We start from the raw sequence: 26,525 nt of genomic DNA on the forward strand, positions 1-26,525 counted from the left end.
GTTCATTTTAATCTAAGCCAAAACTAAGCAACTAAACTTGCAATTCAATTTTTAATTCAAATATCATCAGATATTGTATCAATAAATTGGATATATGGTGGAGACTTCGGGTGTGGGTTCTGTAGGTGCCGCGGATGGTGGCCCGGGGAAGCCTGTGCTGTCGCCGTCTACGGGAGCTCCATTTGGAGGTGTTGGCTCCGGCAGAGCAAGGGTGGGTATGGTCTGGGCCGTATACCAGGGGGCGCACAGCAGGAAGATGCAAATGCTCAGCAGCAGATACAGGACTGCAAAGGATTAACAATGCTGGATAGTTCCACGACTATTTTTTGTCGATATAATCGTACTTACATTTCATGGTGATGGCGTGACAAAGACTGTTTGCTTGGCGCCTCGTTCCAGGGGCTTTTATGGCCGAAAAAACCGAAAAAGGTGATGAATTATTAATTAAATTCCAAAGTTAATCTATATTCCCTTGGGCTTATCGAACTCGAGCTCGTACTTGGATATGAAATACTGGCTAACGTCGCCGTAGAATAATATATTTTCCTATAGGAAGATAATTGCTGAAGGCGATTTATCTGTTCTTGGAAATAAATATATCTCACATACTCGCAAGTGTACGGATATGATGCAGAATTCATCTACATAAATGCTAAAAATATCAATAAATATCTACATATGTACATATATAGGAGTACGAAAACTCTCAGTATTTACCCAGTGTAGACCCCAGTGTCAGTTCTTATCAAATTGTAGGTCAGGAATAACGAATGCGCCTGATTGGTAATGCATTTTATTTAGTTTTCATTTTTGGTGATTAATTTTTGCATACAATATACATCGAATCAAGATCAAGTCAAACTTAACGACAAACAGTAACGTAACATATAGATAGATAGATAGATAGGTTTGATAGTCAGGATAGATACATATTTGAGCTGGTAGATATGTGGCGATAGTTCAGTTAACAGTTAATAGTTGAAACGATAATAAAACATACATATATAGCAACAATGAACACAGCAACTATTTTGATATACATATACTATAGGTAGTATCTGGTTGTCCTCTAACAGTTTTCCATATAATTTCTCATGTAAATAACATACGTATATATATATGTTGTTGTATAGAATATTGGTTGATAGTGATCGGTAATCACCACTACCAAAACACACGTGTCACTAACATTTCGAACAGACAAACATATATATCCTATATAGTATATAATTTCCACTGCCTTCTCCTTCTTCTTTATTCTTCCTTCTCCCCCGTTTCAGACCCGTACTGGGGCGTATGTAAATTTATTGATATGTATTGTTACGTCTCAAGTCTATACGCGTACAATGATTCTCTCTAAATTCCTCTACATTCGTATTTCGTATTTCTCAGATATGTATGTATATACGTTCCTCCAAAAAGCCTTTAGTTACGGGTATAGTATACCATTTTGCTCACTAAAACATCAATATATATATCTCTAGATATGTGTATAATAATAATTGTTTCAAACGAACTAACAACGAAACTTTCAGTAACAAGCATAGAGATACAATAGTATTTTTTTTGGTTTTGTTGGTTTAGTATTTTGTTGATAACTCTGAAAGAACACAACGCGAAACGAAAGTATTGCATACTTGTGGGCGGCACGGCCAAACTGCTTAGATAGCTGGTTATGGGTACAGTAAACAAGAGGTTAAGCTCGGCTAATTTAGTTTTAGATAATGTCCACTAATTCATATTTACGATTACAATACGATTACATATATTGCTGCATAATTAACACACTCAGATAACAGCGTTAACGATTTTTCGCGCATAAAATTGCTCTAAAACATTTAATTGACTAGAGTGGCTCTACGACCATCTACGAGGAGTACTTTTGTCGGAAAGGGTAGGGACATGGGGGCATGTAAGGGAATGGGTTTCAGTTTGTAGCAATATGATATCATGATTGACATTAGTTTTCGATTTCGTTCGGACCCAACCCGCTCGTTGGGTGGGTTCGCTTGGTGGTGCTTGGTCACATATGAAACGCCAAGACGTCAGATAACCACAGATTTACATTTAGTTTCGTTTGCTAACTTGCTAAGGTACATTTACTGATATGTTATGTTTTATTCGTGTGGATCACTTCCGATCCCTTCAATTCTGCAGCAGATCCCGCATTATGTCCAGGGAGTCCTGCAGCGACTTGGCATACCGGGAGGCACTCGTGTCCTCGCACGAGTAGAAGGCTGACACACAGAAGACGATCTGCTCGGGCTGCGGATTGTAGGAGCAGCCGTAGCCACGTGGCGTCACGGGCCCATAGCCCATAAAGCTGTCCGTGCTGCAGGCAACCTGTTGGCGAGGACGAGGCGCATTAACATCACAGGGACACGGGACCCATGAGGGGGACAAGCCATGGCCTGGGCTCGACTAGCCGATACGTACTTGTGCAGCGGGGCAGTGCTGTGCTATGCTGTGCTGTACTGTGGTGTGGTGCAAGAATTGATTAAGTGGTGCAAACAGAGGTGCGAGAGTGAAAGGTGCGGGTGCGGGTGCGGGTGCGGTTAGGTGGCAGGAGCTGGCTGCAAGTTACTACCTGACTGGTGGAGAGCAAGAAGCACTGCGAGATCTTGTAGGACTCGTCCGTGAACAGCTCGTGCAGTTCGCCGGTGACCTCCACACTGGCCTCCCGCAGTCCCAGCAGTGGTATGTCGATGCCGCTGCCCAAGATGTTCTTGACCATCACCTCCGTCTGACGGGCCACGGCGCAGCGGAAGAGCTCACGCAGATGATCCTTCTGTAATTTGGAACGATGAGATGGATATCATCCTAGTTGAATGCTGGAATTAACGGGGGATACCCACACTGTAAATGCTAAACGTGACCTTGCGGGACTCTTCCTCATCCTCGCGATCGCTCTCTAGCGTCACATTGGCGCCTTCCCCCTGGCACATGGCCTTGGCCCATTCCAGGGCCTCCGTACTGGCCGCTCGAATGCAGTCCACACGTCCCTGGCAACCGCATAGAAAGATAGCAAATAATTATGATATTCCGAGCATTAATCATCCGCCAATACCATCACAAATAACTGGGTAAAGTGCGTAATACTCACATGCAAGAATCGCCTGGTGGATGCACTCTCATAGGTGGCCACCAAACGGCCATAGAGCTTGTAGTGCGCCAACTGCAGGGCCAGCTGGATGTACACATCCGGACTGACCTGACACGACTTGATGAATGTCTTGCCATAGCCCCGATAGCGGTAGACATAAAAGTCCAGATCATCGATGGCCTTGTCCACGCTCTTGGCGGCCTGGCCGAATCGCAGCTGGAGCTGCGGCCCCTCCACATGCCACTCGAGACGCTCTGGCGGCGGCAGATGGTGCTGCGGCAGGCCGTTGTCCTCGTCCGGATGGTCGACAATGTTCTTGTAGATCTTCTCCAGCAGCTGCACCACGGCAATGCCCTCGGATGTGGAGTGCTCGTAGCAGAGGCCCCAGGTGCCGTCGGTGCAGATGATGAGCTGTGTGGAATAGAACAGATGTTATCCATTCGTGGAAGGAGTACCCTAGAAGCGCACCTGCATGGTCTTGTCAAACCAACGATTGCCCGAGTTGTAGTCACTGCCACCGCCGTGGATCATCTCGTGGGCCATGTTGGTCTCGTCGCGGTCCCCGGCCTTGTGCATGGTGGGCGTGGCTCCGCTGAAGCCGCGTGCATTGAAGTTACCGCCCAGCGGCTCGTCCAGGCACAGCACCACCTGGGCCGTCTCAATCAGCTCCAGATTGCGCTGATTGCACTCGTCCGCCTGCAAAGCCTCGCGATCCCGAGCCCAACGTGTCCTCGGCTCGGCGGTGAGCAGGCCAACGGGCACTGGTTTCGCCTGCAGACAGGGGGCATCGCTCAGGACGTAGAGGATCTGGGAGGCGATCTCGCTCTCGGACAGCTTACCGCGATCGGAGGCCTGCAGCACCACGCAGTACATTTGATTGCGGCAAATGACAACCACATGGCGATCCTCGTCGGTGGTTCGCTCGCGCGACGGCAGGTACTGGGAGTCGCGCTCAACGCCGGGCCGGCGACAGGAGCCCAGCAGACGATAGTACTGGGCCATGCAGAGCGGTTGGTTCTTCTCCCGCGAGGCGGCCCGCTCCAGCGGCAGCTCGCCGCTGTCCAGCATTTCCTTGTGGGCCAGAATCCCGTCTAGCAGACGGGCAGCAAAGTGGGCCACATCGTGGACGGTCTTGAAGCGGCGCGGCGGGAACACCATGCCAGGATTCGAGTTGATCGGCAAGGGTATGCGCACGTTCATGTACATGTCATTGAGCCAGTAGTAGTAGGCCTGCCATGGGCGAAATGGGTGCAAATGAGGTGTAACATGAAAACCATATTATTGGAGCCATTTCCGTTCCATGTTCGACACAAATTCAATTAGGCCCCAAATTCGGGCTAGCTCTGGGTGGGGCTTAATGATGCGAGACGTTCGATGCGGGGCGATGCGATGCGATGCTGGGGCATACTTTTATCACACCTGAATCAGACCTTATCAGACATTCCACGAAGAGATCGATAGATCACTGATACGCATCGAGATGCGGAGCACTATAAATAATGGCATCTGGTCCGATCAGAAATCAGTACCAGTACCAGAGCTCCCCTCATCATTCACGGATAACCAACCACGGACCACTTACCACAACAGCCAGCCACAACATGAAAGGTAGGACTCGTCGCATCCATCCAGCCATCCAGAACATCTAAGAAACCATTCCCGACTCCATTCCTCCATTCCTTGCAGTATTTGCCCTCGCTCTGCTCTGCCTGGCAGCCGTTGCCCAGGCCCATATCAGCTACAAGCTGCAGTGCGCCCGCGGCGAGATCGGCATCCGCTGGCCTAGCTACCACAGCAACTCCGAGTACTATGTGTGCCAGGGCATCTACGGCAGCCAGCTGACCATCCACTGCCCGGCCGGCGAGGTCTTCAGCTTCGTGCTGCAGCAGTGCGCCTCTCCCTCCCAGTATGTCCCAGCCCCGCCAATCAATATCCTGCCCACTGCTGCCCCCATCACAATGACCGTCGTGGAGGATGCTCCTCCAGTGATCGGTGCCGGTATCGCCACTTCCGCTCACAGCCAACTCGAGCAGCATGAGACCGCCGAGCACCACGAGCTCCACGAGCTCCACGAGCACCACGAGCACGAGCACCAGACCGAGCAGGAGGTTGTGGCTCACCCAATTCCCCCGACCCCAGCCCCAGAGCCACCAGTTGTGGAGTCGGCCGTCAAGCCAGCTTCCGCTCCTATCCCCAACAAAGGAGTTAAGAAGCCGGCCGTCCCAGTGCCCGCCAAGAAGGCCACTTCCGCCAAGAAGCCAGTGGCTCCCATCCCATCCAAGACCGCCAAGAAGCCCACACCACCCAGCAAGGCCCAGAAGAAGCCAGCCACGGCCTAAGGGTCCCATCCGGATCGCCAGTTCAATGTCCATCGTTAAAGCAAGCGGAGTTCCATTCACAACTCAAAATAGCAATATAAACTAACTAAATATCTATCCACCTGCAACCGGCAAAAAGGCAAATTTACTTTGGAAATGGGGAAAGAAATCGGGAAGCGAGTCAACAAAGTTGTACCTTATCGGGGAGGAGAGTCGAGTCAACATTTTAATTGATTACGATTTCTTGTTATTTTCGGAATGCTCGTTTTCCGATAGGCCCACAGCTGACATTTGTTTCCGATAATGTCATAAAATGAAAAAAGGCATCAGCTAGGAACAAGCTGTCAAAGCCGACATGCTCCCGAGTGGAACGGAACGTACCTCTAATTGGGTTACCAAATTACCAGCATTGAATGTCACCAGGTGGGAGGGAGGCTGTAGGGCGGAGGCTGGGCCAGGCATCAGGAACCTGTCACTCGAGCGTTTAAATTACCATCTAAACATCCGCGGAGAGCACAATGTGATTCCCAGTGTGAAACGCTTCTGTTATCTGCGTGCCGTTCGGCGTGCCGTGCCAAAGATAAAGTGCCAAGCATTTCAATTCGGCAGAAAAGCCATGAAGTCATTTCCATTGCGCAGGCCAGACCCCACTCCGCTCCCAGAATACTCGTAGATGATCTTCCGCAGTCATGCTAATTGTCATGGCAACTCGCATTCCTGCAGAGCAGGGAGTCGGAGTCATACCCCAGTAGTTTCCGCCATTCGTTATCTTCGTTCGGGTGGAGAAGATTACCAAAACTTACAAAGGGAAAGAGAGAGAGAGAGAGAGAGAGAGAAGCGAGCGGTCTAAGGCGCATTTTAGTTCAATTGTATCGTTCGAGGCGTTTGGCGTTTGGCGTTTGGCGTTTCTGATTTTAATTTCGCACCCTGCCTGTCATGAAGACATGAATTAATCTAGAAGCGGGCTGATTAAAAATGTCTAACATGCCCGATTCGGCGGCATAAAAAGGCTTTGCCACCGGCTGGGAATGCATCAGTGATCAGTTAGCCGAGTTAAGAGCGAGTCAGTCGAGCCCCAACTAGCAGCAATATGAAAACCGGTAAGCCCTCGCCTCAGCCTCAGCCTCAACAGGATACTGGATTCCCGACTTAACTATCCATCCATTCATCTCCATTTTCCCAAAGTGATCTTCGTGCTGGCCGCCATTGTGGCCGTCAATGCCCAGAATACGTGTTCCAGAACGCCCGTGTACACCGAGAAGATCGATCCTGTCGTCTGCCCGAAAGCCGGTATAAAGCTGCCCAACTACGCGAATGCTTCTACCTTCTACCAATGTGGCAGCGTGGGAACAAATGGCACGCTGACCAGCTGCGCCACCGAAAACTACTTCAGCTACGTGATGCAGACCTGCGGACCCTGCGATTCGTATTTGCCCTCCACTATTTGCTCTGCTCTGCCTTTCAATGCCACATGCGTGCCCATTGAGTCCGCCACAACAGCAGCACCAGCCACCACTGCCTCCACCGCTACCACCGCTACCACCGCCACTGGCTCCACCGCTACCACCACCACTGTCGCACCGTCAGTCAGCACCGCCAGCACTGCCGCACCAACCAGCAACGACACCACGGCTGCCCCAACAACCGAGGCACCTAGCACCACCTCAGCCGTTCCCGAGTCACCCACCGAAGCATCAGACTCGACCACGGCCGGTGGCAGTGCCGATGAGGCACCTTCGGGCACCACCATCTTCATTCCCCAGCCTCCCTCCCCCGGTGAGAGCGATGTCCCTACTCCGGTTACGCCCGTGCCCACTGCCCCGAACATTGAAGTCACTCCCCCAACCGTCCAGAGTGCCCCTGCTTAATAGAATTAAAACCACAATCGTTCAGTACTTCCGCCTTTCCGCATTTTGGCATGTATGTACATATGTACCGATATTCCCTGAATAAAGTGTTCGCAGAACAATGAGCCAAACACAATCCCGTTTCCCGAGCAAATCTTACCCAGTTGTCCTCGACCTCGCGCTTGTCCAGCAGATACTGATGCAGTCGTCCGCCCAGGGCCTGCGGTGCCGTGAACTGCCTGATCAGCTCCTTCGTGTGCTCCAGCTGCGCCGGCGTCGTGATCGGCTCCAGGGCGCGCACATAGTCGGCCATCGTTTCCTCCAGTGGTGGGACGGGTATCTTGGGTAGAGTCTGCAATGGATAAGGTAAAGGGTTCACAATTGGTAAACTTAAGGGTGTCCTCGCCTGCAAAAATTTCATTTCATTTCATGTCATCTCAAGCACTTGGCGAGCTGGGTATTCCTTTTTGCCCATTTCCCTTATTTTCCTCATTTGTATGCATGACATTACCGAGCTCCAAATAGAAAGTTACCAGCTCCTGGCAGCTCCTGCCAGCGCCAGCACAGAAACTTTATCCCCGAGGGAACTAAATTTCAAATCACACAAAAAGAAGGGAAAGAAATGGCATTGGCACGAATCTGACATTGTCCGCCCCCGGTCCTTGAGAGCTTGAAATTTCTTTCTTTTCATTCACCCCTGGACTCCCTCGGTGATCTTAATTGAGAGTTCTGCACTTGAAATTCCCCAGTCACTGGGGGACAAAGCCCTGCATTCCAATCGATGTCCATGAATCTGTTGCAGCTCATTCGGGCTCTCAAATGGGGAAACTTACGAATACGAATATTTCAACCTTCGGTTTGTTCTTGATGGCGTGGAAAACACAATTTGCCACTTAACAAAAAACAGTCGAAACGTTGAAACGTTGAAACGTCGAAACGTTGAAGAAGTGTCAGCATGTCGTTGACTTTCCCAGCTTCCCCGAGCTCAGTTTTCAAAGGTAGCGACTGGAACTCCTGCTTCTGCTCCTGCCCCATCGAATACCCTGCATGTCCTGTCACTCGCTTTTGTCAGCCTGTCCTGTCCCCCCTTTGCTTTGCCGCTTTACAATCTCTATTTTTTGGGGGTTGCTGCGGCTGCTGTGCTTTTTGTCAGGTGAGTGTGAGTGCGAGGGGAGGGCTGGCAGGTTTGTTTGCCCAAGTTGTGGGCTGAGAGGAGGGCTCGCAGGTTGGTTGCCAGGCTGCCGGGCTGCCGGGCTGCCGGGCTGCCGGTTGCCGTTGCCTTTTCCCAAACTGGTGCCGTACAAAAGCGCTTGTTATTTGCATTTGTAATTATAACAAACAGGATTAGTCTGTCTGTCTGTGTGCACTGCGCTGCGTTGCGTGTGTATCTGTGTTCGGTTCGAGTTTGTCTTTGAATTATTCAAGTAGCGGGACTAGCGGGTATGTTCAGCCTTTGGGCAAATATTGGACATTTTGGTCCCCTTCGGCTGCAGCAAAAAAAGATAAAGGAAATTGGAATTTGTTTAATCAATTTTACTCACGTCAGGGAATCCAAATTCGTCTACGGACTCGGCCGTGGAGAGCCATTTCTTGGGAATCGACAGAATCGAGTCTCTCCATCCTAGAAGAACAAAGAAAACAAACACGAGTCGATCGTTGATTAAGCGCTTGTTGAACAACAAATTTAATTGTTGTGTAATTTCATTGTTCAGTGGTTAAGTGAGGGTGTCACACGGTAAACCGATACCGATATCGAAAGCTAGTTAATCACTGTCACAAATATCAAGTGTCTGCGCCGCCGTTTAACTGGTTATATCCCACAAAATACCATGTTATCATCGTCTAGGAATGACAGCCCGCCAAAGACCATTGACGTATGCGTCACCGTTGAGATTGGAGCAGAGAAATTCCACAAAACTATGGCGCATTTCTGGGATCCGGACAACCCTTGGTTTAGCTTCTCTTTATCTTAAGTTCAAATTACTCTAACCTTGATTGCCCCACATCAACTCAACAACATGCCACCCGAATACAGACACACACGCACACACACACACACACACACACTCGGGATTCAGACAAATTCGTGCAAGTTTGCCATTTATTGTCTTGGCCAGGCTTCCGCTAACGAAATGCAATAAAACTGGGCAGAGGAAACTGAAAACTCTTGAGCTTAAACCCTCGTCCATTTCCTTTCGGCCGTCCGTCTAGATTTCCCCCATAAAACTTTCGACTGTCATTGATGTAACTCAACTGTATAAGCACTTCCGGTTGCCATTCGCCATTCGCCACTCCCACTCCCCCACCATCCCCCGCTTTCTCGAGTAGCGTGTAGCAAATTTCCGGCATTAGTTCGCATGGCCCCGAGTGAGGCTGCGGCGCGATTTACGAGTGTTGTCACTGTCTTTGTATCTCCCGACAATTTCCAACATACAATCAGCAAATAAAAAGAAGAGAAATAGATACCGAGTACTTCATTCTAAACTTAATCTAAGATCTAAGGTAGTTGTATTTTTAGCTATGAAGATTGCTTAAATATCTGAAGTTGGAAAGGCTTCCTCCTGGATCTCTGCTGCGTATAAAAATCTAATCAAAAATGGTAGTCAGTTGAGAGGGAAAGCCAGTAAGTACATATATCGAGCACTTGACCGCTTTGAAGCACTTCCTTTCTGAGTGGAATAACATGGCCAGTCAGCTCGCACGCACCTTTTGAAGGCACCACAACGACAATCATAATGTTATTAATAAAAGTTGTTCTATGACAATATCGGGATGAAAGGAAAACGAGTGGAAAGGCCATTCTCTCCTACTCCAACTGGGGTTAGCCGTGGCACGCGTCGCCCCCACAACGATGTCATATTTAATGCAATTTATTATCCTTTTTTCATTATCTCGCTAAAGATGCCCCAACCAGGCCAACCAGGCCAACTAGCTGGCGGAGGTAATCACACAATGGAGTCACGTGGCAGCAATTTGAGCGTCCGTTCGCTCCATTGTTGCCTGTGCTGGTAAGAACACCAGCACCAACCACAAACCAGCCGAAGCAGAGCCGCCACGTCATACCCATCTGCAAATTGTAATAAATTGTATTAGGAAGCGGCGTAGAGGAATTCAAATTAAGTAATTAAAGCTCTGGTTTGGGGACATCTTTGGGGTTGGTTGCCCTGCGGGATCTGGCTTATATTTTCCTCTTAATAGAGCAAATATCAATTACTCAAAAAGAGAAAAACCTCCGTGAAAGTTGTATCTCTCGAAGCATAAATATAAATTCTAATTACAAAGTTTTCTGGCCCGTTCAGGGCGAAAGATGACAGGATTTCCATCCATCCAGGCTGTCGACGGTAGGATGTTCCGGCTGCCGTTTTTTTTTGATGCCATTACCTGTACCGTCAGCACGAGTCCTGGCCTGGGTGTGCCTTGCTGCTGGCGCTGACAGGCTGCAATTTAAAACATGTTCCATTTGGATTTCGAGCATCACCTTCAATTATATGCATTGACATAGACACTTTTCCAATTGATTGATTGATGGCCGGGATTTCTGATTAGACCGACAGACAGCTAATCAGATATTCATGCACCATTACAAAGGCAGACGGAGCCCAGTTCCGGATCCACCCCCAGGCAGGCATTGTTCCCCTTTTTCTGTCAGCTTCAATTTGTTCGATTCTGTCGGGTTTTTGTGCCAAATCATGATTCGCCTTGGACTGGGCCGTAGCTTTGCGGAAGCAGATCGATACATTATGATTATGAGCCGGTGGAGAGATGGGGAATACTTATTCACACATTGCCATTCACAAAGCGGGGGCTTACTTCCAACACGCCTCTTCTTTAAATGCCGCTCCAATAAAACGCGTCAGTAAACCGAGCGGCTCATTATTAAGCTGCAAAAATCACGCTCGAAATCATAGCATTCCGCCCATTCCCATGCCCATACCCATAGCCCCATCCACATTCACAATTCCCATTCCATTTCTCCTGGGCCTCGACAGGCAACTGCTGCCGCCTGTCAGACAATGCGATAAAAATGTAATCCCAATGAAAAATAATGTTTCTGCTGGCATGATTCCAATTTAGCAACAGTCAACCCCAAGACCGTAGCTCATTAGAACGGAGCCTGGAATGGCATAGAACGGCATGGATGGCATGGGATGGCAGCTGCTAACCGAAGCAAATGAAGGAGAAGAATTTAAAAAGGCAAAACAAATCCGTACCCAAACGGAGTACGGCGTGAGGCGGGAGTGAGGGACAGGGACGCGACACGTTCCGACTACATAAAACACCAGCGGAACAAGCTGTGACCCCAACCGCAGTATTGGTGCTGGAGCTGGTACCAGACCGGGGTCCCCTGGATGGATGCTGGGTTCCTGGATGAGGGCTCGAAGAGGGTCATAACATTGTCGAAGCAAGCCATGAATGAATGGATGAATGAATGAGTTTTTCCTCCTTTGTTCGGTTTGGCTGCTCGTAAAGGGCTTTATTCCCTTCAAGGGTGGCTGTCCTGTCCGCCGCTGTCGCCCTCCGCACGCACATCACAATTGAGCCGTAAATCCTTTACGGTCTTAGCGGCTGTGCTGTTGTTGCCCGTACTTCGTTGCGCTTTTGTGGCCTGTCTTCGCTTGGCTTTATTTTCCGTTTCTGTTCGGAAAATGCCTGGCATACTTTTGTGCGCCAAACTCAAATTAACTGCCGCATTGAGGCATTGGAGATTTTTGTAATTGTTCGAATTGAAACAAGCGTAAAGCGCAAATTGCTAACGTATTGTGGCTGAAACAATTGTGGCCGGAATTGGGAGCAGGACTACGACTGCGACTGCTGCCAGTGGCACACATTGACTTGGTGCCCTGTTTGCGGCTTAGCTTCCAGTTTCTCGTAACTTTTCCAAAAGATATGCACACACAGACACACATCGGAACACCTCTGGTTGTGGCTGTGGTTTCTGGTTTAGCCTGAGGGCACATCCTCCCCAGAAAAGTAAGAAACTTTTTGCCTGCCCAGCCTCCTCCTGTATGCTGTTCGTGACGCAGCCCAAAGTTGCTAATGGAAATTGCAAACATAAAATCATTTTCCACACGAATCTCTGGCCCCAGGGCACGCACACAATATCCCAGTCCCCGAGAACTGCAAAGTAACCCCCAAAAACAGGGAGAGAATCGTGCTGAAGTTTTCGCTCCACCTTTACTCGAATCGATGTATGTACAATGTGGCTCGATTTTTATCCGACTTGAAAAGTCCCTCAGCCAACCTACCTCCCTCCCTCCCTGCCTTAACCGGACATGCTCATCTCCGTGCCTTTCATTAGCTAATTAATTGCATTAATTGCTAATAGATCGGATGAGCTGTCCGTTTGCGTCTCTGTTGCCATTGAAAGACACTTTTTCCATGGTTAACAATTATATTTCAATAGTACATGTTTGTTTTTGTTGGAGTGTGTGTGTGTGTTGGTGTGTGTCGCTCTGTAATTATTCAATATCGTTCCTTTATAGCTCTTGCCAGTGCTTATACATTCGGTTATAGCTGCTGTTGGTTGTTGGTTCAATTCACAATTCATAACATATGTCTTTGGCCAGAAGCACTCGCCCAGAAATTTGAAATTCTCATTGGATGCAGTTCAAATACGGTCATAAATTCATAGATTCATGTCGAACGTGTGAGTGGTTTCTGTTATTTTTATTTGGTAAGAAATATCCTTGAAATGTCAAGCAAAAGTGAAACCAGTTTAAGTCAAATTTCAGACATATATATGACTGATGGTTGGATATCCACTGAACCGCCGTACTTCGAGGATATTTTGAGGGTCGGCAGGCCGAACCAGTTCCTGTTTTCTATACCATTCTGTATACATTTGATTATAGAGGAGATTTCGGGGGTATACTTTGAAAATATTGTATGCTCTAGCTATTTATTCGATCATTGATTCGCTTTCGTTTTGATATGCATAGCATTTAGTTTTCAGTTTTCATTTTTGGGGATAGTTAAGGTCTGTCGATATTCATCTGATACAAACATAATTACGTATAGAATATAGATGGATAGACTTGGAAATTGAACAGCAACTTTACAGATTACAGAACTGGGATTTTCGGATACTTGTTAGAGTTAGAGTAAGAGTTTTTTTTTGTTTCTGCTTACTAATCTGGTATAATTTGTAGTTTCCACTGTTTATAATAATAATTATTGTTGTTTAATATATAACAGAAACGTCTATAACATTAGCCGAAACGAAACTTCAAAGACTTTCCTATAATTTCGCTTATACAAGTCGTATAAGTATACGATTATGTACGAGTATGGTATGTACTTGAAACACCTTGACTTACACTTTGACTCTGACCAAAAATTACATTCGAAACTAACGATATGTCTTATATACAATACAAAACTGAACTGTGGGTCTTTGTCGTTGCGTACAAACTCATTCCATTTCTTCTAGGGGCTACATTAAAATTTTCTAAACTTTCACACAACACATAGAAACTGTCGAGAGGCATTTGTTATACATTTACGAAAAAATATAAATTATCTTTCTGTGCTACGAACTGATTTTGCTTCCCAAAGAATATACCTATATCGTATAGTAATTTTCTTTTTGTTTTAGATATTTAATATTAGTTTCTCGTTAATTATTAATAGCGCACAGTTGTGTTATGTTTATTTATATAATTCATATAATTTATATAATGCCATTGAACATTTAACACTTGTAATACGCAGAGTATAACTTCATCGTTTCTTGTATTCCTTTTCATATAATCATATACTAATTTATCATACATATTTATTAATTTATACTCGTATTTATATTTATATTCATATTCTTGCCACACATTTAGTGGATGCACTCCCGACGCACTTACTCTTTCTGTAAGTTATTACACATTTCCGGCACTATCGACCCTAACCCAGGAGTACTGGGTTGACTACACTATGATGCGATGGTTATTATTAGCTTGTAGAAATATCTGTAAACCCAAGTTGGAAGATTCTTCATATACATTATGCCCTCTGCCCTTGCCTGGCATCTATCCATTGTAATCCAGCCACGGCCCCATGTGAAATTCAGAAGAGTAGAAAATGAATATTCGAATATATCGAAGGAAAGTTTGAAAGAGAATTGAATACATGGTCATGACTCCGATGGAAGCTTTGGATGATTTTCCAGGCATCTTTCAGAAATATTGCTTTTGGGTTTTACATTTATGTTTATGGTAAATATTTGTGTGGTTACTCGCATTTAAAATTCTATTGTTAGCTACTTAAACAAACATTCTATTGATAGTATGGTACATAATTCTATATTCTTTATTGACTATTTTAATTACTGGTTTTCTATTCTTCATATATATATATGTATATATATGCATATATAAATATGTTAATTTGCTTTAGCTCTCTATTCCTCACCTCTTCCTTTTTCCTTCCTTTTAATTGATACTTTTGATGGGAGATTTTTTCATGAGTTTAATTCATTTTATAGTTAAGAGTATTTCTACAGTTTCTGTAAATATGTAGAACTGTGTGTATTTTCGAATTGTGTATTAGTTTTTCTCTGTAAAATAATTGAAATTGTGAAATGTGGAACAAAAAGCTTGAAAATATGATGAGTAAATCCAAATGAATCGAAATACGCATATAAAAAATATATAAAATATTTCAGATCTTTAAGAAAATTGATCACTTCCACAACTAAAGAAATCAAAATCGAATATAAAAATTTATATAGAGTTATAATTTTTATTAAAAGATACAAAATCAACAAAATGGTAATATTTAGGAACTACATAAGAAAAGTGGGAATATGATAGATAAAATTATAAGCAGAATACCGAAACATAAAAACGATTTCCATATCCAAATTAGATCTTCTTCATTCCCAATATTTCTAGAACAAAACTCGTAGTTCCTTGAAAATCAGTGCATTTCACGTGTATACGAGTATTTCTATATGCTAGATCCTATGTAGGCAAGCTGCTTTAACCAATTGCTCTTGTAATTCATAAGATATATATGAATATATGTTCTGATAGCAGTTCCAAAATGGCCGTTTCACTGATATGATCACCGATATAGAAAGTCTGAGATATACATACGTAATTTTAATTGCTGACTAGAACATATTTGAGAAATGTACACAATAATCATATGCTGAAATCCATATCCGTATGCATAGTTGTATGTATATAAAAGATCAGTTTGCTTATCGATATATATATATATGTATATTGATTCCACTAAAAGGTGTATAATATAGGGACAGTAAACTGCCTTCAAAAAAGTGGTGCCATCGAAATGAATCAAATATTTTGTACGAGTACTACTATATGCATACAATAATCGTTTATCTTTAGGTTTAGCTTTTCGTTTAACTTTATCTTATAGACAAGGTACACACATTTATGCTATGCTATAGATGATCTACTATGGCGGCCGAGTCCCAGTCCCCTGATCGGAGCAACAGGAACCAGCGCATTGCCCATAGAGTCATTAAGCAAATAATAATTGATTGGTAGGTAACTATGAAACTTTGAATAATTTCAAATTGATTTCTTCGGTTTCGGGTTTCGAATTTCTGGTTTTTGTATAAGTTATGTACAGTCTATGTACGACCTAAAAGTAGGGGTGTATGTCATCGATATGATAAGATATATATATATGTATGTATGTATAGACTAGTAGCAATAAGTAATATCACTTTTGGTAATTTTAACAGGCGAGCCATCGAGACTCTGATATGTATCGTTACCTTGGTTGTGTCTTATGTTGCGAAAACACTAAACTCAAATTCACGTCCCTCTTCTTCTGGTTTAAATCGGAAATAATATGGTTTGTCTGGTCACGAAGCCACTCTCGGACCCAGGTCCGCCACAATGACAACCGAAAGAGTTCCTTTGTTCAGCGGCGGGGGTAGGATTTCGATTTTTGTGCATCTTGTGATATGTCTGCGATATGGATGCCATTGCCTGTAGGACGGCGGCACTTGGGTGAGAGTGGTCCGGGTCCAGCTAAGCCGCTTACGACTAAATTGTATACAATATATGTATGTGTATATATGTATATGTATCTGTGTGTATATAGTATCTGATATATGTATGTACTTGATATATGGGGAGGCCGGAGCCTGCTCCCACCATTAATATACCTAACTAAGACTGACTTTGGTTTCTCTAGCTTCTCACTGACTGATAGACACGAAAACGGCTGCTTGAGTACTGAGTATAGGGCATAGGCGTCCCGATCGGGCCGGGCCGCTCTATATAGCTGCTATATACGCTGCTATATGTAGTTTTTTCAACTTCGTGTATAATACAAAACGTTGGTGCTGTGTGCATGGCATTAACTAGCTGCTGTATTAACTATCTGCATGTCATGCTTGTTATAGTGTACGTACCACTTGCCTATTGTATGTCTGTGTATATAGAATTATATATATACTATATGTAGATACATACATATAGTAGGTTCAACAAATAAACAAACGAATAACGAACGAGCTGTGCAAACACTGCAAACAGAGATGTACAAATGAAAACATTAATTAGATCTAGGCTTTGTCTCAGACAACAGTTTAAAATCCTTGTCTGAAGGGATTCGCCGGTGCGCCTGGACCTCTGCTCTGCGACTGCTGCTGTTGTTGCTGCTGCTGTTGCTGCTGCTGCTGCTGGAAGGGATTGGCCACTCGTGGCTGTCCCTGCTGCGAGTAGCTGCCGCCCTGCTCCTGATATCCCGGCTGGTAGCCCTGGTCCTGCTGATAGCCGCCCGCCTGCTGGTATCCCTGCTGCTGCTGGTACTCGTACTGCTGATCGTCCAGATTGGTCTCCTGCTCCTGCTGGTACTGCTGGCCGTACTCGAGGTGGTTCTTGACTTCGCCCTCGACTGGCTTCTGGTCGTGCATCACGTAGGTCTGGTACTCCTTGTTGGGTGGATCCTGCATCAGGATGTTGGCCTCGTTCTCGAAGGGCTTGAAGTCGTAGATGTTGCGCAGCTTGCGTAGTACGGGCACATAGGCCAAATTCGAGAAGGCGATCATGAAGTTGAGCGCAGTGAATCCAATAGCCTCCACCACGCCGCCGGCGATGATCGGGCCAACGGCGTAGGCGATCGAGTATGAGATGTCCGCGATCGCGTAAATGCTGCCGTATACGGACACGTAGCGGACGTCCACCAGGTAGCCGAGCGTCGGCAGCAGGGCAGTGTCGATGAGCGCGATGCCGAAGCAGATGACGCAGATGGGCAGCATCAGCATCTTGTAGCCGGTGCAGAAGGGTATGATGAAGCAGGAGAAGCCCTCGAGTGCCAATCCGATGGCAGCCATCAGCCACTGGTGTTGCGGATACTTGCGGGCCATCTTCACCGTGATTACCACGCCCAGGACGTGCGGAAAGAAGGCGGGCAGCCAGACCATGCCGATCTTCCAGTTGTCTGTGGTCATCGTATCCTCCATCCACAGCGAGATGGTGGGCTCCAGGAAGGCCAGGGCCACATTCGACATGGTTAGTGCTCCGGCACACACAGCAATGTAGGGATCCATGAGGAGGCGCCAGATGGGAATTACCTGATCCTGGACCTCCTTGCTCTGTCTAATCTGCTCCTTCAGGGGTTTCATCACTAGCAGCAGCATCACGCCGTCGAGGGCGCAGACGAAGGCCAGGATCAGGAAAGGGACTTCTTTTCCGGCAAACTGGTACAGTGCTCCGCCGAAGGGTGGTGCCACCAGGCAGCCAAAGCTAATGAACGCCAGGGCAATGCCCAGCGCCTGCGATCTCTCGTTCTCTTCGGTAAAGCGATCGGCGATCATGGCCAAGCCCGCTGTGTCCGCGAACGCCGAGCCGGCGCCCTGCAACGAGCGGGCGAAGAACAGGACGCTGTAGCTGCTGCCGCAGGCGAAGACCGCCGTCGAGAAGAACATGATGGTGAGGCCAATCATCATGGGCAGGTCGTAGCCGATCTTATCGATGAGGCCACCCGAGAACGGATTGACCATCAGCTGAACGATGGCCTTGGAGGCGAACAATAGGCCCGTGGCCGAGTCCTGACCATGGTGATCGTGGTGCACGGGTATGATCATGCCCGTTACGTTGTCACGCAGCGGAGGTGGCGTCGGGCCCTCGTCAAAGTTGCTGATCTCGCGCAGATAGTCGGGTATGATGGGCACAATCACCATATAGAGCATGTTGTCCAGCAGCAGGGCTATCGATACGATCACCAGAATAAGGCGGCGCTGGTTGACCGGCTCCTGGATCTTCTCCCACAAGATCTCCTTCACCTCGCGCAGCTCCAGGTTGATTACAGGTATTTGGAATGAGGCCATATTGTTAGCTGCTCTTACTTAATCTCTCAGGTGTATTATGAGTTCTTCTCCTTCTCTCGTTCTCCTTCCTGCTTCCTGTTTGTTGTTGTGTTTTGTACTCAGAAGTTACCGTCCCTCTTACTGCTTTCTCTGCTTTAATGCTGCTTTCTGTGGAGCTCGAGGCCTGTCAAATTCATGGTCACAGCCGGAAATTGCTTAGCACTGGCTACAAATATGGCTGCTTCCGTTTCCGCTTTGCTAATTGCCCTCCCTTTTGCTTTTGTTTATGCTTTGAGGTGGTTTGTAGTTGTTGTAGTTGTTGCTGTTGCTGTTGCTGTGGTGTTTTACATGTTTTCGTGTGGTTGTTGGAGTTGTAGTTGTAGTTGAACGAGTTGTGGGCATGCCAGTGAACAACCTTTAACGACACAGAAACAAGATTTCGTTAGTCTTTTCGTTCATTAATTAATGAATAATCCATCTCTTCTAATCCTCGCGATCACTCGCTCGCTCTCATCCTCCCGCTAACTAGGATTCAGTTGGTTAGTATTTTTATTTTTAGTAATTCGATTGCTTTTATGATTGAAATGTTGTTTCTGTGTTGCAAAAGGCTGCCTGCTGGTGAACAGAAATTGTATTGTTAGGATTAGTTCGTGGCATGGGCGCGCACAGCATTCGATTCGGATTCGGATTCAGTTTTACATAAGATTACATTTTCTTTTCGAGTGACACACATTTCAATCATAAAACAAATACCGAAAAAAGTAAGTACATTCTACAATTAAGGCATTGAATATGCCGCCGTCGAGCAATGATTATCAAGCAATTATTTTAATTGGATTTTGCGGCAAATTCGCTTCAAATGTGGCCATTCATTCAAATGGGCTTGCTCGGGTGGAGTCTGTCCCCAGCCCAAGTGGAGTGGAACGGAGTGGATTGAAGTGGAGTGGAGTAGAGTGGAGGACCCTTACGGCCACGTGGTTGTACTCATTGAACCCCGAACCCCGAAGCCCGAAGCTGAAGCCTACGCTCTGCTGTAATTATAATTATTGCTTTTCCGCACAAAAAGGTCGTACACTCGACCCGCACGCAAGGGCCAGAACTTGAACTGCAGGAAAGAAGAAAACAAAACCCAGCCCAACACAGGATCCAGACTTTTTCCAGGAAAAGTGTATGTTTTCATCATTTGGGATTCACTCTTTTAAAGATTCTTCCTCTATAGTGTATGGTGCGTGTTGGCTATCAATGCTGATCCAATTTCAACATTTATCTACCTTGTATCGCCCTGGCCGGCCCAGGGCCAGGACCAGCCACCCCCAATCGGAAAACACGAAAATGCGACGTGTGCAGGGTATAAATATGACTACCTCTCCAGCCATCCATCTCCCCCTGCCGCCTGCCCCCTGCCCAGGGCAGAGCCGCCCCCTCATCGGGCTTTGGTGTATGCGAGACGTAACAAAAACATTTCGTTTTATCATTAAATTTTCATGACCACGTTCGTGTATATGCGCCGGTGCCCCCAGCCGCCTCATCAGCCTTGGGTCCTGCCTTGATGGAGGGCGGGTGCACACCCCACCATGCACATATCATACCAACGTACAGATACTAACAGCCCCCGTAATGTCCGTGAGTCAATTATGTTCTCTGGCTGTATGTGTGCGAGAGTTTTTTTTGCCAGAGACTTTAATTTTTGAGCTTCCCCTAACTACCATAATGGGACTGGGGGGGGAGGCCTGTGAGCACTGTGGGGCCTGGGCCGGGTGGGGTGGCCGTCGCACTTGACCCTGTGGGAGGGGGTGGCTAGCACTAGCGAGCTTTTATCTGAACCAGGGGTTGTTCGCCAGCAGCTCTTCGGCAGCGGCTCGAGTCAAGTGCAGAAACGTGTGCCTACATGTTGATTGTGGCAACACACCATTCAAAATACTCGTATCTAAAGGAAAGGCAATGCCGTGCAACATTACGGGTCTAAGCACACACGCAGCATAATTTGTATTCACGCTTTTATAATTTTATTGATTTTTCCGCTCTGTCTGGCAAAGGGCCTCGTGCGGACAGCTGACGAATTTCCCAGCATTGAGTTTTGGCTCTCAGTTTCTGTTTCTCCTCGCACTGTGGCCCCACACTGTGGCTGTGGCACTATTTGGTTTCCTTTTCATGTTATGCGGCAACCCCAGGAAAAGGAGCAGCTTCCGACTGGCTCAATTAGTCGACAGAGCATTCATATTTTATGCAGCTTCCACCGCAGTAAATTATGGCAGGGCATGAGGGAAGGCGAGGGCAGGCAACTTTAGTTTCTGCTCTATGCCGCATTATTAATGTACCGCCTGGGGCTCGACCTGCTTCGGGCTGCAGGTGCTCCGACCGGAGACGACTGTCTTCACATGAAATATTCAGTTCAAGCAGCTTTAAGATGAGCGATGAGCATTTCTCTGACGACTTTGAATGGATGCCCGAATGGAAATTCAATCTACTGCTGACGCCAGACAACAAAGTGCACTTTCGCTAGCTCCAAAATGGGATTTTCCGACAGCGAAATAGAGTAAAGGAAATTCCCAGCATTCAGAGGCTTAGAGTTTCACCCACTTCATCGCCAAGATGATCCTCGACTTTTGCCGCTTTCGGTTCCCGCTGCCATGGGAACACTCGCAGCCTGCTGCTGCCATACACATTCTCCACAGGAAGACCCCAACAACAAGGCTCGGGCTGTTTGCTTTCCCTGCGGAAAAGGGGAATGAAATTACATTCAATTTTTTTGTTCTGTTTCTGGCTGCCCTCTCTGCGGGGGCGTGGACGGTGTGGTGGGTGTGCCGCCGTCGTCTGTCTGACGAGGTAATCAGCGTTAAATAAAATTTTATTTTCCTGAAGGGTAAGACATAAAAAATGCGATACAATATAGCAAACATTCTGGTCCCGACCTGGCCCGGCCCGGCCCGGCCCAGCCCGGCCTGTTTGCATTCACAATGAGATGGCAGGAAAAATTACAGACATTTTTGGGAGCTTTGCCAGGGCAACAGATATTCTGTTTTATGTATATCATTAAAATTAATAATCTAGAGAAATGTCCTCTGCTGATTTTTGAGGGGATAGTGCGGTGTGGGTGTGGGTGCGGGTGCGGGGTGGTGCTTGCTTAAATAAACAGCAAATAAAATATATCATAATATTTATGGTAAGCCGCATTTCTCACGCTGCCTGCCACTTGACAAAAGGCAGTGGAAAATCCTCACAAGTGTTCGACCTCCCCAACCCCCTAGATGGCAACCCAAACCCTCCTTTGACGGGGCTTGTAAAACTCCTCGCAAGTGTTGTAAGCTGCTTTGTTCAAGTGGCGGCCTTGCGAAGGGTTGCTGCGGCAAAGTTCTGTTATATCCACACTTCTGGGTCTGGGCCTGGCCTGGGTCTGGGTCTGAGGAGGGGTCCCATTCGACAGTGTGATACAAGAGTTTACCAGACCATTCTCTTGTGTTCGATTCTATCGCAACCTTTGCTGCTCTCTGGCTATATGGGTGGTTCGCTGAGGCGTGTGCGCATATTTGTGGTACTCTCACAGTCCCACAACCCAATTGTAAGTATCTAATGAACTGTGGCCAGCTAATGAGGCGCCACCTCACCTTGTGCCTGCCACTCCGGATCGATTTACTTGCAGCCTTAGCCCCCTTTTCGACTGCCAAGTGTTTTCTTGGTGACATTTCTGTTTCAAGTTTAATTGTCTTGTCTTGTATCGATTGCCTTTGTACTGGGTTAACAGAACCAACCGGCCCAGGGGCTAGCGCCTTTGTTAATTGCAAAAGTTTCGAAAACGAAAACGGAAAATGGAAAACGGAAAATGCAAAACGGAAAATGCCCATTTTAAGGTCCACAAAAACCCTCTCCGGCAAAGACAAAATGTGTCCGTGTCCGCAACCCTCTTCAGAGGATGGCTCCCTGCTTTTATTGTTGCTCTGGCCGATGCTGATGTGCTTTTATCAACTCCCAGCGGACCAGCAGCCACTTAGCCCGAGGATCCATTTCAAAACTTCCTCGTATACTGGTATTCATGGAAATACAGAGGAGAAAACAAAAGGCAGCGCTGAGCCGCCATTTTGGCTCTGATGCTCTGATGGGGACCGTGGGGCGTATGAGCATCGTGGCACTCTTCGTGGGGATGCCTATATATCAAAACATTAACTGGGCGGATCCGGGTGGAGCCTGGAGCCCCAACTACGCACAATGGGAGTTGTCTACAATAAAGGGAGTGACTCTCAAAATGTTATTTTTCTCGCCGAGTGCGAGTGCGTGTCTAATGTGCGTGTCTTTCGCACACATGTGCACTTTTGCTCGTCCTCGACAAAGCCTCCCTAACGTGGTCAGCTTCTAGCCTCGGATTACAAATTGATTTGCACATAAATTACTTGGACCTGGAGCATTTATGGCCCTTTGTATGTACCGAGAAAATAAATTACCTTTATGTTCATACTAAGACGTTTTCCATTCGACAGTTAATTCTCTCAGGGTCCACAAGTTTTAGCCAGGCACATACAGTATATATAGTTTTTGATTAATAGTAGAGACTGTTCTGTCCTGTCCTGTCCCTCTATCAAATTGCTAATTTCAAGCATCGAAAATCCAGAATTCAGAAAATGTAACCATTTGTAGCCGTGCAAATGCGGAGCAATCAACAACACCATCAGCGCCCGGTTTACGACTTTTGATGTCGCTACTCCTGCTCCTGTTCCGTGTCCTACCCTGCCTGTGGAATCGCCCCCCTTTCTGCCTCTGATGGCTCAATGTTCGCAACCCTCGAGAAGCAGGCCTGTTCGTAGTCCTGGCCCGGCTATGGCTCCGGGTCCCGGGCACACTTTTATCAGACAGCATCAAGACAAATGCGTTACTTGTTTCTCGTTTAGCTTATTACGAGCTACCTTCCTGCCAGCCTTTGTTTCTGGCGTTTCCATCCCCTCAGGCAGTGGCTGGGTCTGGGTCTGGGTCTGGGGCTGAATCTGGATCTGGATCTGAGGCTGTGGTGGCTGGGATGATGTGGAAGTGGAAGTGGTTGGTGCGCCCCCTTTGTTTTGACATGAAACCGCTATGAACACATCAGCGCTACAAACGCGTCTACAAGGCAAACAATCTAATGACAACGGCGCTCTCTTGTTTGTATTCGTGTCGTGGCTGCCTATGTTTGTGTGTGAAATTTATATTTATTGCCTTCATTATGCAGCAGCCGCACTACCAGGCAAAATTTCTGCTCTGTGGCAGGTGGCAGGCGCATGGTCGGTGGCTGGCTGATGGTGCCTTCACATTGATGAACCCGAACTAGACCCGAGCCAAGGCGAGAGTTGTAATGATTTAATGGGACAACCGACACAAATTTGATTAGTCTGCGCAATCTAATAAAGAAATCTGCTTGCGTTTCTTGCCTAATTGTTTGTCAATTGCTGGCCACAAGAAAGTATGACACCATCTGCAGCCAGCACAGAGATCGTTAAGTCATTTGTGCCTTGACTATGGCTATTGATGGGTTCAAGAGGGCCGAATAGTGCAGAAAGTACACGAAATGGCAAAGAAATTATTAATTAAAGGAGTATATTACGGTGCCTTCCCTAGAATTTGAATCATTCTGAACTTGCAGTATTATATAATCTAAGAATATTATGGATCTTCTTCGACTTCGATGTGTAACATAGCCGATGGTTACACATCGCCCATGGTTCACGTTAAAACACTTCAACAATCCCTAAAGTTCTTCGGTATCATCGTTTCGAGAAATAACTCTATACATTAGCCCCAAGTGTTCCATTAATTTCAAAAGAAACCCTATATAAAATATGACAATGACGAGATTTACGAGATACTGAGATAAGAAAAGTCATCCGATCCGTGGTTAGTTCTTGATTTAACATGAAAGAAAGTTCCTCATAGAGGAGCTAATATTCTATCGGAAATGTAACTAATTCTTATGCCAACTCGAAGTTTGAATAAAGGGCCATAACTATTTAATAACTCTACTTAAAACAAAAAACATTTTGATCGACTGTCGACGAATACCAAGTGAGTTTTTCGCTAGATTTGGCTTTCTATTGGCCATGGCACCTGGTTTGCCCTCGTTCGTGTTACATAAGAAGGCGCTCTAGCAGCTCACGAGGTAGACAGCCTAACGAAGACTGTTCCATTCCCGTTCGTTCCGTTGCGTTTCGTCCATTCAGTGAAAAGCGAACCTACGAGAGTCTCATTTTTGGGCCATAAATAAATTGTGTCTACCCTGTGAAATGTGGCAAGTGTCGAGGCCCACACACCCGGACACACAGACACATACACCTTATACAGTATATACAAATGTGATACGCTATATATATAGATATAGGTATAGCAAAGGACAGCGCTGGGAGGGAGGAAGGAGGCGATGACGAGCACGAGCACGAGGACGAAACTCTTTGCACAGAACTGCTATTCTGCTGTAGTGTTTGCTGGCGAGATGTTGTTTAATTTTAATTATATGCAGTTTTAGAGGCGTCACGTTATGTAAGCACTCGAAATAAATGACAGAGGCACTCGCTGGGGGGCAGGGAAGGGGGCTGTTGGCTGGTGGCTGGTGGCTTACCTGTGTCGCTCGGTGTGATATTGCTGAGGCGATGGGTGAGGAAACCGCGCAAATTGGAGACAACTCGCTGGGGCGAGTTTGGCCCGCTGCCAATCGAGAAGCTACGCAATTTGGAGAACAGGGCGGCAGACTCCGCGCCACTGCCCGCGGCGCTGCTGTTGCCCTCGTTGGACGCCACGTTCGCTCCGTGCACTAGGATCCTTTTCCAAATGGGGTTTTTTCAGAGCCTTTTCAAGCGCGCGCGACTTTCTTCCAAGGATTCTTGGGCCGACTTTTCGTTTGACGCGCTGTTATGTAAAACGAGGGAAACGCTCGCGCCAATCCACACACCGAACACACTGACACTCTACCCGTTCACCGTTACCACACCGTGCGGCGGGGGGGAGACACACAACAAGAAGCAAAAATCTCTCTGGCAGCACCACCAAAGGACAACGACAGACAGACAACGACTACGAGGCAGCAACGTGCGTTGTATCGTCCGGGCAGGAGCAAAGGTAACTTCTGTCTGGCACTGGCGCTGGCTCTGCCGCTGCTGCTGCTCGGCTCTGCTTTGCTTTGCTGCTCTGCCCTGCTGCTCTCTGCATACACCGTTATTTTGTCGGTATTCAGCCTGGAATGTCTGAGGCGTCTCCGTCCGCTGCCCCTGGCCCGCAAACTGTGAGCTTTCCACGGCGCAGGATACGACGCATGCGCCTCCAAGGGGCAGTCAACCAATTGGCTGAGCTCTGGCGGAGCTGCCTCCGCGGACTGCCCGCCTCGCCCGTGTTCCCAGGCACATTACTCTCGCCCAGTTGAGCACATTTGAATACATTTGTATTCGCGCGAGGCGAAGAAAATCAATTTCTCTCAAACATTCGTACCTGTCTGTCCACTCTCCTCAGCTCTGGCTCAGGTTATTCTCAGTTCTTTTCTTTACTTGTATTTCCTTTTCTTCTCTATACTGTTCCTATGCGTGTTTTGGGCTTCAGTTAATCGTAGCATACATTTTGGGGCTTATGTAAGGCAGGTGTGGGTGTGTGTGTGTGTGTGGGAGTTGGTAGATTTTCTTCTTTGGCCCAAAAGAAATCACAAACACAATGTAATTATTTAACAACAACAAGCCAGTACTGTCAGGACGATTTCTTTGTTAATTCCAGCAATTGCCCAAACAATAAACACCAATTTCTCTTCCGACAGTCTCTATACTTAGATTCACATGTACTTACAAGTACCTCTCAAGTGCCTCGAACAATGGACTTGGACTCGGACTCGGACTCGGACTCAGACTCGGGACTCGGACTTGGACTTCTGATTAATATCTGGCGAGGACTGCAATGCAGAGACGGTGTCCCAGTCTTTTGTTATATTTTTGGGCAACACCAGCAACGCAACTGTCACACAATTTGCCAATTTCATT

At 46.8% G+C, this 26,525-nt stretch overlaps 5 protein-coding genes across 5 annotated transcripts; 2 read left to right on the forward strand and 3 right to left on the reverse strand.

Annotated features, from left to right (window-relative positions):
• Positions 1-32: 32 nt before the first annotated feature.
• Positions 33-456, reverse strand: LOC108156362. The gene is made up of 2 exons (XM_017287765.2): positions 349-456; positions 33-284 (listed from the first exon to the last, which is right to left on the reverse strand). The coding sequence occupies exons 1-2, from the start codon at positions 353-355 to the stop codon at positions 79-81; spliced, it is 213 nt and encodes a 70-aa protein (XP_017143254.2). The 5' UTR covers positions 356-456; the 3' UTR covers positions 33-78.
• A 321-nt stretch (positions 457-777) lies between these two features.
• On the reverse strand, positions 778-25,346 carry LOC108153961 (choline O-acetyltransferase; the record flags this gene model as incomplete). Its single annotated transcript, XM_017284057.2, has 8 exons — positions 778-2,343; positions 2,588-2,788; positions 2,856-3,002; positions 3,104-3,514; positions 3,572-4,333; positions 7,429-7,620; positions 8,810-8,889; positions 25,127-25,346. Coding segments are annotated over 8 exons (2,211 nt in total), but the record flags the coding sequence as incomplete, so codon positions are not given.
• Positions 4,632-5,559, forward strand: LOC108157197 (translation initiation factor IF-2). The gene is made up of 2 exons (XM_017289129.2): positions 4,632-4,711; positions 4,790-5,559. The coding sequence occupies exons 1-2, from the start codon at positions 4,705-4,707 to the stop codon at positions 5,440-5,442; spliced, it is 660 nt and encodes a 219-aa protein (XP_017144618.2). The 5' UTR covers positions 4,632-4,704; the 3' UTR covers positions 5,443-5,559.
• LOC108157198 (peritrophin-55) lies at positions 6,412-7,404 on the forward strand. Its single transcript, XM_017289130.2, has 2 exons — positions 6,412-6,521; positions 6,607-7,404. The coding sequence occupies exons 1-2, from the start codon at positions 6,512-6,514 to the stop codon at positions 7,287-7,289; spliced, it is 693 nt and encodes a 230-aa protein (XP_017144619.2). The 5' UTR covers positions 6,412-6,511; the 3' UTR covers positions 7,290-7,404.
• Positions 12,641-25,214, reverse strand: LOC108157196 (vesicular acetylcholine transporter). Its single transcript, XM_017289128.2, has 2 exons — positions 25,127-25,214; positions 12,641-18,967 (listed from the first exon to the last, which is right to left on the reverse strand). The coding sequence occupies exon 2, from the start codon at positions 18,571-18,573 to the stop codon at positions 16,831-16,833; it is 1,743 nt and encodes a 580-aa protein (XP_017144617.1). The 5' UTR covers positions 18,574-18,967; positions 25,127-25,214; the 3' UTR covers positions 12,641-16,830.
• Positions 25,347-26,525: the final 1,179 nt, after the last annotated feature.

This window comes from Drosophila miranda, chromosome 2 (genome assembly GCF_003369915.1).
Source record: "Drosophila miranda strain MSH22 chromosome 2, D.miranda_PacBio2.1, whole genome shotgun sequence".
NCBI lineage: Eukaryota > Metazoa > Arthropoda > Insecta > Diptera > Drosophilidae > Drosophila > Drosophila miranda.